This window comes from Nyctibius grandis, chromosome Z (genome assembly GCF_013368605.1).
Source record: "Nyctibius grandis isolate bNycGra1 chromosome Z, bNycGra1.pri, whole genome shotgun sequence".
NCBI lineage: Eukaryota > Metazoa > Chordata > Aves > Nyctibiiformes > Nyctibiidae > Nyctibius > Nyctibius grandis.
The window spans coordinates 22,552,387-22,567,390 of NC_090695.1; the positions used below are offsets into that span (position 1 = coordinate 22,552,387).

At 37.8% G+C, this 15,004-nt stretch overlaps 1 protein-coding gene across 5 annotated transcripts in view; it reads left to right on the forward strand.

Annotated features, from left to right (window-relative positions):
* The window catches only part of SREK1 (splicing regulatory glutamic acid and lysine rich protein 1), a 37,992-nt gene extending 31,435 nt beyond the window's left edge, over positions 1 to 6,557 (forward strand). For 4 of the 5 annotated variants that reach the window (XM_068422209.1, XM_068422210.1, XM_068422212.1 and 1 more), the window contains one exon: positions 588 to 6,557. In XM_068422209.1, the coding sequence (XP_068278310.1) occupies positions 588 to 740 (153 nt within the window). In that variant the 3' untranslated portion in view covers positions 741 to 6,557. The remainder of the gene's footprint in view (positions 1 to 587) is intronic. The other variant, XR_011050021.1, reaches the window with a different exon arrangement.
* The last annotated feature ends 8,447 nt before the right edge of the window (positions 6,558 to 15,004 follow it).

Below are 15,004 nucleotides of genomic sequence, written 5' to 3' on the forward strand. Positions count from 1 at the left end.
CCCTACAAAATAGAAGGTGGTGTGATTAAGAAAAGAAACATCTTCAAATTGCTTAATCTTAGAATTTGAAAAGCAGCATACCTTTAAAGAGTAGTTTGTTGTACTTGGGATTATTCAACTGTTATAAAACAACTGGTTTAGGTGACTGTCCACATGCTTAAGTAATTCTCTTACCCAAAAACTCTCTTAAAATGCATTGGATACCTGACAAAAAAAATGAAAGAAAAAATTTAATCCTATTTTATTTAGAAGATATGGTGAAATCTTAATTTCTGGAGCTGCTTCTCATAGGTTCCATGATGCTGCTTGTTCTTTCTGAATATTGATAAAGACAGATCACTTTATGGCAGTGATTTCATGGATGATGGGTTATGAGTGCCTAACTTCAGCCAATTGAAAAGAAAGCTTTTCTTTTTTAAGAAAAAAAAAAAGAAAAGAAAAGAAGTGGACACCTCTGTTCTAAAAATTGCTGAGACAAGAGAGGCATGTAAAAATTGAGACAATAAAAGTACCAAGAGTTAGTTGGAAGTAATATCCTGTGATGCTAAGAATGTGATTTTTTTGAAAAATAATTTTATCTTTGGTAGGACAAAGATCACACTAAAGAGGATGAGAATGCAGAAACTGACAAGGAAGTAGACAACAGAGATACACAAAAGAGAGATGAAGTCAAACTACAACAGAATGGGAACTGTCAACCAAATGAAGAAAACCTCTCAATTAAAATGGAAGAGGTTTAAAGCAAAGAATGGACCTCTGATTCAACTAAGGAATGAAATCCAAAGCTTTTTATTTCCCAGAACGAGGAAGAAAATGTCAAAGCAATCAACCTGAACGTGTTGATAGTACTAGTAGCTCTTCCAATTCTTGTGATAGCTTTGTTGTCTTCTTGCTGTAAAGCAAGAAAGCACGGACCAGTAGTTATACCATGAAAAGGCAGATGCCATCAGAACTATTCATCTCTGAAAATCCATGCATTTCCATGATGGCTGTACTTGTAAAATGATTTATGTTAAGTTTTGCCATAAGCTGTTAAAAAATAAGTAGAAACTGAAAGATGTAAACCTGTACTACCCAACAAAAGCTGAAGATATGCATTGAAGGTTGTTTAAAATACTGCTTGTTGATGAATTTTTTATTGTTTTACCTTGTGGGTTAAAAAATCCACCAAAACTTCAATGTGTGCTGTTTGATGTGCTTGGAAATGGTGCATAAATAGACACTTTCTTTTGTTGTAGATGACAACTGTAGAGAAAGGGTTTTTGAACATAAACACAGTTTTATGGTTCTTACGTTAAATACCTGCTGACTAGTATATTTTTCATTTGCTCACTGCTTGAGATTATAGAGTTTAATTATTTAAAAAAATTTCTTCCTAATATCCCTAAAATTAATATTTCTTTTCAAGTATTTTAAAATGCATGCTACTTTTCTGTTCCTAAAAGGAACATTGCCATGTTACAGATAATAGGTTAGCTTACTGGGTTATTTTGGTGTTGTTTTGTTTCGTTGTTTTCTTTTGTCCTTCCAGAAGTTAGCACATCTGTATGATATTATCAGAACTTACAGCTTTGTTTTGAGCTGTACTGCAGCGTGTCTGTTCAGCTGCAAATAGTACAGGTGCCATTATAAGAATAAATTCTTCTTGTTTAAAAAAATATGGGAGCACAAGCAGAAGCTTTAGTGCCTTCTTAAAATGTGGTATTTTCTAGAAATGAATATGTGCTATTACTCATTTTCAGCTACATCTTACATGATCTCTATTGCTATTTTGCCACCACCGTACTGTAGCCAAGAATGCAAGTGATTTGTTGGAATGGTTGTTTGATTCACTTGTTAAAATACTAAAGCTCCATTTTTACTTTTATTTTTTATTTTTAGAAGAGATTTATAGATGAAAGCAAAGATGCAATTTGGGGACCACCACTGTACAAAAGCAGTAGCTGAATACAAAGCATTTTCTCATCACCTGCATCAAAGACGGCCCTTTGGACATTTAATCTACATTTGGATGGCCTTAATTGTTACCTCTCCATCATCTTCTCTGATACCTGTTGGGTGATATAAAAGGAATTGTATGCAAAGAAGGGGGGATAAATAATTTGTTGGGAAAAAAGTTCTAACTTACACGGGAGTTCAGTGGCAGAGATTCTTTTTTCATTCTATGGGGAGAAAGCACGTAAGAAGAGAATGACAAAGCAAATATTTTATCAAGGTAAAACATGGCTTGTGTTCTCTGAAATAATTTAGTCAGTTACATGAGACTTCTTAAGAGTCATACCTTTAAAACTTAATTGTACCTAAAATCAAGTAGATTATTTTTAATACAACTTAATACAATCAAATTATTTAATGGCCTTACCTCATGGGGAGAGTTATTTCTTTCAGTTAAAAATAAACTTAATAACATATTAGCTATTTGCTTTCAATTTGTTTTTCTTTTCCTTTGCATAGTTAATTCTTCTGAAAAAAAAAAAGGCAAGCATATTACAGGGACTAAAAAATTTACCCAGTTCCTAAGGTAATGAAACCCAGTTTGATTGTGAAGCTGCTTAATCACTCTTCATTTTCGATAGGATTTAATGTTCTTGCCGCTGTGTACATTTAAGACTACAGAAAATGCTTTACCATGTAAAGTATAGGCAGTCATTTTCGTGATGTTTAAGCCACATGCTGTTGGCTGGTAAACAGCTTATTCTGATAAAAGAATGACAAATCTGTATACTTATAGGAAGACTGTGAAAGATTGTGTCTTGCAACAACAGCTGTCTTATTTATGATGTGTAAGTAGCATAGAGCAAAGAGTGTTTGTATACTTGTTATCTTTGGTACCATTTCACTAATAAAGTTAAGTATTTTAGAGGGAAGTTTCTGCTGGTACATACTTATTAAAGGAGTATTTTTAGTTGATCTGGTCTTATTTACACAGCTTGTCTGATCTGAAATGTGGATACCAGTGAAAATGCACATGTATTATTTATAATATCTTTGAAAAGCTAAGAAAGCTAAGTTTCTCCTTTGGGAGGAATTAGAATTCTTGCAGTGTATCATGTTTCAGCTTACCTTAGTTTGATTTCTTGAGTTTTGTTATCCTGAAATTGCATGGCTCTCTTATATATCAGTTACAGAATATGTAAAGCATTGTGTATAGTTAGCTAAGAAACATGCCTCTGGAAATTAATAGTTCAGGATGGCAACCTTACTAGCTAACTTACCACATATGTAAGTCCATATGCAGCACATTGTTATATTGTATGTGAATTAATCATTCCCCTACAAAAAGGGTTTTTTTTAAGTTCTGTTTTTAAAAGGCAAAGAAAACCCCAAAACTACGAACCACCAAACACAAAACAATTCCTCCCAACCTCAAGTCCTGTTTTCTTACAAATGCTGTATTTTCTGGTTTTGCTTTGTAAATACTGTGCAGATCTGTGAGGTAGTTAAGTTCTGCCTATTCGTATTAGATGTTTCACAGTTCCCTTTTTCCTAAAAAGCCACTACTACAGAACTGCTATTCTGTAAAATGCATGTCTCTGCAGAGGGTAGCTCATTTTTAAACCAGTAGCACAGTATTGAAGTTCCTGCTTGCTCCAGCAGGATTGTGTGCATCATTCATTAAATGTGTCCATCTTCCACTGGAAGTCCATTGCCTTCATCGCTAACACGTTTGCATGCTGAGCTGCCCAGTCAGATTTTTATTGAGTGAAGGTTTTGAGAACAGTGTGGTTGATGGTAGTTGTATTGTTTTAAATGCAATTTCGTTTGAGTCAGGCTTTATTTGAAATTTTTGTGACTCATAATTGCTCAGAAAAGTGATGATATGGTGCAATTTTGCGAAGACCACATAAAGCACATATGCATAAGCTTCCATTAGTGACTACAGTTATTTCACAACAGTGTTTCAGGGTACCAGATAGTATTTTTCTTTGGATTTTGAAAGAAGGAGGTAGCAGAAGACAACTGCTGGGCGATGAAACAGGATTCCAAGCTCAAAATAGAGGTGGCTGTGACTTAGATAAATTTGTCGAAGTCAGTAAGTTTACAGGTGTGAGGGATGAAATCTTGATTGCAAACACTGATAGTATGGTATGTAAAGAATATTGTTTTTCATATTTCACACTTAGAACTAAGGGGGGAAAAAAGCACTTCAGTTGGAAACTAGAAACGTCTGAAGAATACCTGAGAAATCGGTGAGAGGTGGGTTCTGCCTACTCATTAGTCACCTGCTATTTTTTTTGGTGGCGCTTTCAGGTAGATGCATCTGAACTAGCTTTATTTATGTTAGCTGGCTAACAGCAGCAACCTATGCACAGCTTGGATTCTGAAAGGAGCTGTGGCCACTTCAGTGTGTTTACTCTGCTGTAAGGAAGGTAAATTCTGTAGGCTCTAGCATGCTTTGCATACTTGCTAGTGTTCTCTGGCCCAGTTGCATCTAAGGCAATATCTGAAACTACTTTGAAACTCTGCAAATCTGTTACGTGGTAGCTTCTCTGTGTTGCCCTTAGCTTGTACTGGTATTTTGTAATAATTATTAGATTTAGGAATTTCTGTGGTTTTCTTCTGGTCTAAGGAAGACATAATAAGTAAAGGCTGTTTTGTGTGATACAAATTATTGTATACTTCATACCTGTCCTTATTACAGTGTTGGTTTTTTCATTCACGTGTATGGCCGTTGAAGCAGGAATGCCATAGTGATGTGTGCATCTTCTACTTCAGGTCTGAAGCACATCTGCATCACTGTCTTTTTGTTAGTTTATAATGAAACAAGGTTTAAGTTCATGTATTTTAATTTTGCTAGCCATTCACTTAGACGGGGTGGGGGGGGCGGGGAAGATACAAAAATAATCTTGAACTTTGTAAATGTTAATGTGAAAATTACATTACAACAGTAAACCAAACAATCTTAAAGATGTGAATTCTGAACAGTAACTTGCAAACTGGGGCATATGCGTCCTGCCTGCCACTTGGTGGTACTTTCAGTTTTATAACGATCCATTATTGCCTTTGGTGTTACTGTAATTTTAAAAGTGATAACTGGACGTAGTGACACAAATGCTGAGATCTGTAAATGGCTAAAATAATTTAAATCTGTAGGCACTTAGTTCAGAGAGATGTAGTTTTCTCACCACAGATTGGAGTGTGGACAGTTGAAATTTGTAGGTATCGTTAAGTGTTATTACCTAAAGAGAATCTAAAACTTAATTTTGTTTGCTAATATGTAAACAGAAAAAAGTTTTCAGCCTGTACCTTAGGTTTATTTTTATATGTTGAAAAGTGTAATTAAAAACATATTGAAAAATAAAAACACTGTACAAAAGGGATTTTTTTTTTATGTAAGAGAAATACACTTTCAATTGTGTTTAATTTTAAACTTCTAAAAGATGTTTTTGCATGCAGTGTTTATGTTTGTTTCAAATTCAAGAATGCTTCATTTGTAGGTAAGTCCTGTTGCAGGATCTGAGCACATTAGTGTGAGGGTTTCTTTTGTATTCTCTTCAATATAAAACAGCTTAATAAACTTGTCTGACAATATGTGGAGACAGCTACTTTCCCCCTAGTTTGAAAAACAGCTGTAACACTTTGATCCTGTATTTAAGTAAACACTACAGTTCAGAAGCTATCTATGAACTTCAGTTTTCATAGTGTTTTCTGAAACTCTGAACTCTTACTATCCAAGAGGGCACAAAAAAAATTTTTTTTTTTAAAAATTGTCATTACAATTTTATGATTGTTGAACTTAATACAGGAGAACATGGACAGCAAAAATGAGTTTTTAGCTGTTCATGTATTCTGGTTTCAGTGTACACTTTTTTCTAATTAATTACATTTCTTATGTTATCTAGTGACAAATCTGACAGAAGACTAGAGATTTTTGGTGTACAAAGTATGTTACATACTAATCTTGTTAATGAAATTATTATTCTCCCATTGAAAAGGTTATGTGTGTCTGGTTTTGACCTGAAGGACTTATCAGCAAAGGTAAAAGAATGATTTCATCTTCCTTTCACTCAGTCCTCGATGTCATTAATGAGACTGCCAGTTAAGTAGTTTACTTAGAAATTGTTGCTCTACTCAATAAAACCTTCCCTAGTGCAAAGATTTAGAACTACTACTGCACTGATGAGTGCATCATGGTCCACTTAAAAATTGCTACTTCATAAATACATAATTTTCATTAAAATTTCATCAAAGGACTGGGTGATTTGGAAACATCAAGAGAGTAATTTGACATGCACAGTTCATGTAGTCTGTCAGTAGATCCTTTCTGGTATTTTACCCATGAATACAGGAGGTATAATTGGTTTGTTATACGCAGCACCTATCACAGTCTGGATTCAGATATACCTGCGGAACCTAAGCACTACAGCAGCAAAAATATTATTTCCCTTCTAAGTTTGATATTTCTGGTAATGAAATAGGTCTTCTAAGTTTAATATATAACCAAACTTGTTCCATGTTAGTATATTTTTGCATTAATGGAGCAACTGTGAAATGGTACAGGTGAAGAAATGTCAAATGCTGATATTATGTTGTTATTTTTGTAAATAAAAAATATCCCAAAGTTTTAATGGTGTCATAAACTCACTTCCACTAAATTTGGATGACATACAGCAAATGGCTGTGAAGCATCTCTCTCTCTCTCTCTCCCCCCACTCCCCCCCGCCCTTTTTTTTTAGGCTACATCTGCCTCAGAGAGTGAAGTGCTTTCTGACTAAGTCTGTTGAACTGATACAAGAGTATTACAGGCAAGGTGGTGAGGTGTTAAGTAATTGAATGTATCATCACTGTTTAGTTACAGAAGAAGCTTCTGAATCCCCTGGCTGAGCAGATTTTTTTCTCCAGAGAAAACTACCATAGGTCCACCAGGGAGAGCTTGTCACTTGACAGTATATGTCAGTTTATTGTCATGAATATTTTCATATTAAAATTCACTGTTTTCAGTGCTTAAGCATCTCTATTGCTTTGTATAATGTGTGAAAGTCTAAATAAACAGCAATGATTAAGGAGCAGAAGTTTGCGATGTGCTACTCAACAGACTTTAACTTGCTCAGTCGGGATCTTGTGACTTTTGAGAGCAGTCACGTCTGTAATGAAACTTGCGGCTGGTTTAACCCTACTGATCGGGTGATTTAGTCAACACATCTGTGGTCTGGATTCCTCTGAATGTGAAAACAGGGGAAAACCAATCTAGGAAATATATTCAGATGTCTTAGCAATGGTTCAAAATAATGTATTACATATTTATATTATATACTACCTAATTTCCTTAAGTAATTAGTAAAAAGAAATTATTTTTAGAGGAGGTGATAGAAAAATTGACTAAAAAAGTGACAGTCTTTTAAAATCAAACTTTTTTGTGTACATGTTTTGCCTACTTGTTTTAAGAAAACAGGCAGACATGAGTGTTAGTACGACTCTCTTAAGTGTGCTGCTTCAGCATCAGACCTGGGGAAGACTCCTTGTTCTATTTTTCTCTCTATAAATCTTCCATTTTTCTTTAAAGACAGAGCCTAAAGAAAACCTTTAATTTTTATTGAAGCGATATTTTGAAGGGTTGATTCAGATTACTGGATTTAGAAGTTCAAAGCAAATGCATTGGTCCACATGAAATGTGAATATTAAACATGTATAATCATCTGCTTTATCGGATTTGTGTCTTGCTGAGATGAGGTAATATATTCCACAATTGTTCCTCGCTTTGTTCACTTTTGAGGGGGTACTCTTATTTTACTATGACTCATTTAATAAGTCTTCTCAGCTGTTAAATACTTGTCTTTCTACTAGCTTGGCGTTTTACTCACAAGTATTCAACTCTTACGCACCCCAGTCATCCTGCCTGGCCTTGTCAAGACTAGATATCTAGGAAGGACTAGACTTGTTGGAACCATGCTGTACATCATATTAACCCACGTTACAGATCAGCCTCAAGCAAATGATCAGTATTTCTGAATGGACCATAACACAGAATAAATAGAAAGATGTTATGAGATGGTATATATTAACCAGGAACAAACTTGCAGTGCTTTTTGGTTTGTTTTGGTGTGCCCAGTTAAATTCTCCTCTAGCCAGAGATTTTGGGTGCGTATGTTATTAAAGAGTTTATTGGGATGCAGAGAAGAGGGACCAGCCTCTACAAAAGATGTCGACTGGATATTTATGATGTTAATTGTAAACTGTTATTTGATCTGTCTAAGTTTCATTTGTATCAGCAAGGAGAACCTTTGATCTGTTAAAGATCCTTAGAGCTGTGGTGTGTTTGTTCTGTTGCTTCATCTCCAAAGAGGAGGGAAAGATGACAGCTGTACATTCATGGTGTGAACCTGGGAGAGCTGGAGGCTGCTTTATAGTGCCATTTCTCCTATAATGTGGGACACTCAGTAAGTCACTGAAATACTCTGTTCTTCACTCTTCTAATTTTATAACAGGACTTAGAATACTTGCTTTGTTCAACCAAAGTGGCAATGCTGAATTTATTAGTTTAAAGTATACTTAAGAATTTTTGATGATTCAGAACTTTTGCTGGAAGGAAGTGTTAGACCTGGGTCATTGCATTGCACTGAATGCATTAGAAATGAGTGTTTACTGTGCTTTTATGGCTAGATGAAAGATGGTAGCAAAGTATTGCATAAGTTAATTCATTCTGATAAATCAGATTCCCTTTGATCATATTTACCTGGGGTAACTTATAGTTGTAAGGACTGCAGTAATTCAGTAGATTATAATAAAACATAGAAATGCTACTTCTTTTATTAAGAACTTTTACTTCTGTCAGATGTGTAACTCTATTCCAATAGTAGCTCATAACTGCAATTGGAGAGAGCAGTATATCCCTTTTGAAGTGATCATGTTTCATGGCTTTTGTGTCATCCTCTGCCTGTTAGAAATTTTTGCCTTTAGGCTCTTTATGGAGAGGGATGACTAGACATCTATAAAGACCCTAAAGGTAAAAATTGTTATTTTAGAGGCTATATCGGCCTTTCAGATCATAGTTTTCAAGAGCTTTATAACAGTGTTCAAGCATCATTCATGTCCCCTGTCTCCCCCAAGTTTAGAAGAACATAAAGAGGTGAGGGGTGTGGTTAGCAGGTCAAGAGAGGTTCTCCTCCCCCTCTACTCTGCCCTGGTGAAGCCGCACCTGGAATATTGTGTCCAGTTCTGGGCCCCTCAGTTCAAGAAGGACAGGGAACTGCTAGAGAGAGTCCAGCGCAGAGCCACGAAGATGATTAAGGGGGTGGAACATCTCCCTTCTGAGGAGAGGCTGAGGGAGCTGGGTCTCTTTAGCTTAGAGAAGAGGAGACTGAGGGGTGACCTCATTAATGTTTATAAATATGTAAAGGGCAAGTGTCATGAGGATGGAGCCAGGCTCTTCTCAGTGACATCCCTTGACAGGACAAGGGGCAATGGGTGCAAGCTGGAACACAGGAGGTTCCACATAAATATGAGGAAAAACTTCTTTATGGTGAGGGTGACCGAACACTGGAACAGGCTGCCCAGAGAGGTTGTGGAGTCTCCTTCTCTGGAGACATTCAAAACCCGCCTGGACGCGTTCCTGTGTGATATGGTCTAGGTAATCCTGCTCCGGCAGGGGGATTGGACTAGACGATCTTTCGAGGTCCCTTCTAATCCCTAACATTCTGTGATTCTGTGATTCTGTAACTAACTGTCCATGCCTGCTGGTTCCACTGCTGATTCATCTTCTGACTTAGAGGCATGCACATGAGATGTAAAATGCCTAACATTAGTGATCAAACATCTCTGTCTGTGATAATACGATTATTTATATCATGTAAACTGTTGCTGCTGCTTGGTGCTCAGCTAATTGTAAGCTCTGACAACATTTGGGTGGAGGAGTGGTTTTGAGTCTGGGGGCGTGGCAGGAGGTGAACACTGTGTATGATTCACTCTCCCCGTTCCTTTTTGTATTATGAAGGTGTGAGCTTGTGTACTATGAACTACACATTGAGGTAACTTTGAGATGGAGTGCAAGGCCAGATGTGTAAATCGTGAAGGATTAATGGTTGTACTGGTTGAAGAGGTCTGCATGTGTTGAAGTGGGTGGTTGCAATGTGAGACAGAGCAAAGAAAGTAGTTTGCAATGAGGCCCTGCTGTTAGGTGAATACTTAGGCAGGATGCTGATTTTGGGCCTATGGAGAAACTTGGCTTTACCACTGTGATTTGATAACCTTTAACACCAGCTTTCCAGAAAGCTCGTGGTGTTCTTCCTTCTCGATCACTGGGCTCCTGTTGACAGTATAAACTTTCCAGCACAAAACTTTGAATCAATAGATGGAAACCTTCCCTTTTTAATATGGTTCTGTGTATCACTTACCACAACTTTGCAAATTGCAATCTGGGATTTTCTGGAGCAATACCTTGCTTTGAAAATGTTGCCCTTCATTGCTGCGAACACAGGCTGATATGTCCCAAGAGAGAAATATCCAAGAAAGGTTCAAGCCCTTTAAGGCTTGTTGAGGGAATTACAGTGGAGAAACAGAAATGTTCAAGCCAGAATCTGGCCTGGAATTTCAAAAAGTACAAGTGTGATGGCTGGTGTAGGAAGAGCATCCTTCAAGAAGCTATGTGATGCTGCACTGCAGTGTGAAATTCAGTGCTAGAGCACCCTCTCTTGAGCTATCCCAGTAGCATTTCAGGTATTGCTTGAAATACTGCATGTTTAGGCATAGAGTTTGCTACAGGCTTTGTTACACGCCTACTGCAAAGAACCTCTATTTTTAGTACCTTACTACTGCTATTTTAGTACCCTAATGCAGTAGTAGTCTACTAGAATGCGATGTACCTGTTTATACTTTAATAGGAGATACACTCTGTGTACAGGTTACAAGGCATTTTTAGCCACGTCTGAAATAGCTTCATTTTAACTTTGAGGACATGCCCAGTTCATGACCTGGTGCCTTGGACCAACACTAGGGGACTAGCTGATGAAACATATTTGTTTGAACTGGTTTTTTTTGGGGGGGAAAGGTAATCTCAAAAAATTAAATAGTGGGTTTATGAGTACACATAACACCCTTTTTGGAATTGCAATCATTCCAATGGAGATATGGCCTATATATGGTCAATTTAAGCATCCTGCCATAGCTTCGCTTTTCTTATTTATGTTTTGTGAAATCCAGAGGGTCTTCTGACCAAGGCTGAATGAACATTGAAATAGGGTGAATAGAATCACGTACCACTGGACTCTGTTTAAACTGTTTGTGGAGCTAGGACTTTTCTCAGCATCCACAAAATCTCTTATGTTAATAGTGGAAATATTTTTGTTTTTTCCTAGTGGGATTTTTACTTGCAATGTTAATTTTCATTGGGCCAATGTATTCCATGTAAATTTTATCTTAACTTTTCCACAAATGCTCTATAGCACTGGAAGGACATTTGTATGACCCAGCATAACCCGAGCTAACAAATTAGAACTTCAAAGTGACTACATGCTACTGCATTTTTAGCTATGAGGTACTAACCCATGTGGTGTTGAGAAGCTACAATACAGTCTGTGCCTAGATAAATAGCTCATCTATGTATGTTGTATGGGCATTGGCAGTTACAACTGGTTTGGCGTAGCTATGATAATTTAGAAGTGCAGAAACACAGGTGGCCTCCTTTCCACAAATGAGTATATAGCATTTAAATAGAACATACAGAAGTCACAGTGGCCATGTTCATTTCAAGATAGATGTAGCTCACCAAAGCCATCCAGATACTGAATATACAGCCACAGGTGTCATACCAAAAGGGAATTACTGAGCCTTATAGATCCTAATTCTGGTGGTACTCAGTAACCATACACTTGAAATTAATACCAGAATGGTTATTTAATTGCATCTCACAAGAAATGTGAAGGTTGCTGATAGCTGAGTACCTTGGCTTGAACCACTATCAGCAAAGTTCAACAGCAGCAGTTACTGTTTGGGAAAGGTCAGAGCCTACCCATAAGAGTTTTATGGTTCTGCTATCCATTTCCATACTAGCAATCTATCAAAAACTGGCTGCAGCTTACAATTTTTCAGGTAAAGTAGCATGTCTGCTACTCTCCAGCCTGCCCAGACTCTAGTGTCTCCATTAAGGACCTGACCCTGTTTAATCACAGGTTCCCTGGCAGCGCTGGCTGTTGCTGAGCTTATCATTCCTCAGCATTTTCCTTTGTCCTGCCTGTGTTTACCACTTCAACAAATCCAGATTAACCTCCTTGGTTAGTTTCTTTCTGTAAAGTTTCTGCCCTGTCCCAGGGAAGGCTTTCTGCGAGGAAGTTAGAGCACATCTTATGAAGAGAAGCTGAGGGAACTTGGGTTGTTGAGTCTGGAGAAAACAAGGCTCAAGAGAGACCTTATTGCTCTCTACAAGTACCTGAAAGGAGGTTGCAGTGAGGTGGGTGTTGGTCTCTTCTCCCAAGTAACAAGTGATAGGACGAGCAGAAACGGTCTCAAGTTGTGCCAGTGGAGGTTTAGATTGGATATTGGGAAAAATTTCTTCACTGAAAGGGTTGTCAAGCATTGGAACAGGCTGCCCAGGGAAGTGGTGGAGTCAGCATCCCTGGAAGTGTTTAAAAGACCTGTAGATATGGTGCTTAGGTACATGGTTTAGTGGTGGAGTTGGCAGTGCTAGTTTGCGTTTGGACCTGATGATCTTAATGGTCTTTTCCAGCCAAAATAATTCTATGATTCCATGAAGCACTGAAGGGGTCTCTGAGGATGGGTGATGTGAATGACCTTTTCTAGCATCACAGGTTGTTTTCAGTTTTATTAGCCTGTGACACAGACTCAAGAGCTCTGAGGCAAATATATTCTGTAAGTAGAGGGCCTTAATGAAGTGTTTCATTATTTTACAACTTTTGTAGCAGTAACTGGGGTTGACTCAAGATGCCCCTGTGCTCTCTGCTTTCAGGAGGACTCTGCTCAAGTGCAGATGCCATTGTGCCATAAAGGTGGCTTTTAAGGTTGCCACAGTACCCCAAAGGCTTAGGTTTTTAGGGGATTTGTAGATAATCTGTAGTTACCATTTTTCTATTTGGTAGTCAATATAGAGTGAAAAAACCCTCTGGAATATTGTGGTTGCTGCAATCTCCTGTTCCAGGCTGAGTAGCTGTTTATCTTGTCTCTGAAACACTGTGATAATTTTCATTCTGTCTAGCTACTGCACTGTAGTCTGACCTTAAGTGTAAAAAAAAAAAAAAAAAGGTGGAAAAAAAAAATCTCTGTGTCTGTACAAAGTGTGCAAGAAAAAACATCTACTCTGGATACAAGAACAAATAGATACGTACTAACTTTGTGCATGTTTTTAGAGGCCATATTAGAGACTGAATATTACACTCCTTTCTCTGTAAATATAAAATGCTAAAAGACTGTAACCCTGCAGTATAATACCCCATACTATAAATCACTATGCTTATGTGCCTCCAGGCCTACAGTTAAGTGTCTAAGATTTTACAATGTCTAAATTCTCATTAATGCTAACAGTGGTCATCTAGAGCTATGTTGACTGGGAAAAGAAAAGAAATGAAAAAAAAAAAATTTAAAAAATGCCTTGGCTTTTATGGTTCCGAGCCTTCATACTTGCAATCTCACTCATAACACATACTGAAGCTAAGAACACTACTGAAACCACCTGAATATCACTATAGCACATTGTCATGGTTTAAAGCTGGGCCGGCTATTAAACCAGTGGCAGATGCTCTCTATTAACCCTCCTCCCCTCCCAGAAGGGAAAGGGAAAGGGAAAAGGGAGAGAGACTTACGGATTGGAAAGTTAAAAGTTTTCATGAACTATAATAATGAAAAAGAGTATAATAATAATAATGGAAATAATCAAATATATACAAATATATACAAAACCAAGATCGAGCTCCCCCGATGTTGGTCATGTCCCCACCGGCACTGCAGGGCAGGTTCCAGGAAGGCCCAGGCTGGGCCCCATGATGGACGGGAACTGGATTCAGGGATGCACGGATCAGGGTCCGGGCAGCAGGAAAACAGACAGAGTCCTCTTTGGACACCAGCCATACAAGAAGGGGGCGAGACCGTCGTGATCCTCCCGCTTTATACTGAGAATGATGTGTATGGGATGGAATACCTTCAACAGTCAGTTATGGGTCACCTGCCCTGTCCGCTCTTCCCTGCAGGTGCGAACCTCCTTCGGCTCTTCACTCATAAGCAGTGAGGAATTTAGCAGTGACCTTGGTTTCTCTGAGAATAAGTACAGCAAGAGCCTTTCTGCATAACATCCCTACCGGTGCCTCAGTGGTAACTACAAACTTCGAGCGTTATCAGTCCTGGAAGCAGACACTGTCTGCAAAACATGTAGTTAGTTTCAGAAAGTGCAGTTACTTAGAAGAGACTTAGCTGAAAGTAAAAATCACTGAAAGAAAAACTGGTCTGTTTTAGGTCAAACCAGGCCACACATGAAATGAAATACCTTACACATTTATTAGTAGATGTAGGCTTCTGCAGTCATTATATATCTGTATATGCACACACTTCTTTAAACTGCCTGAAGACATGAGGCAGTCGGACTAGATGATCGTTGTAGGTCCCTTCCAACTGAACTAAAAATCCCCATAAAAGAACCAACCAAAAAAAAACCCACAAAAAAATAGTTGCCCTAATCTGAAGACCTGATCACTATGTGTCTCCTAGTCTTGTGTCCCTGAGCGGTACATTGTTCCACCAAAGCCTCCTTTTTGTCTGGATGAAACTATTTGCAAGTGTACTCTTCTATTTCTCTCCACATAAAAGGTTCGTTCTTTGCTCTCAAAAGATGCATCATGATGGGATGAGTTCTTCGTTTATATCTAATCTCCATACCAGGATTTTTCTTGTACCTCTCATTCTCCCAAATGTACAATTTACAGCCATTATACAAATATTGAGTGTGCTCTCATGAGATCAATTAAGAATGACATATACTGTGAGCTTTATAACTGAAAGTGGAATACATCCATCCCGTCTATGTGAAGCAAATAGGTCCATGTGTACTTCTAGGGAAATTCTCCTG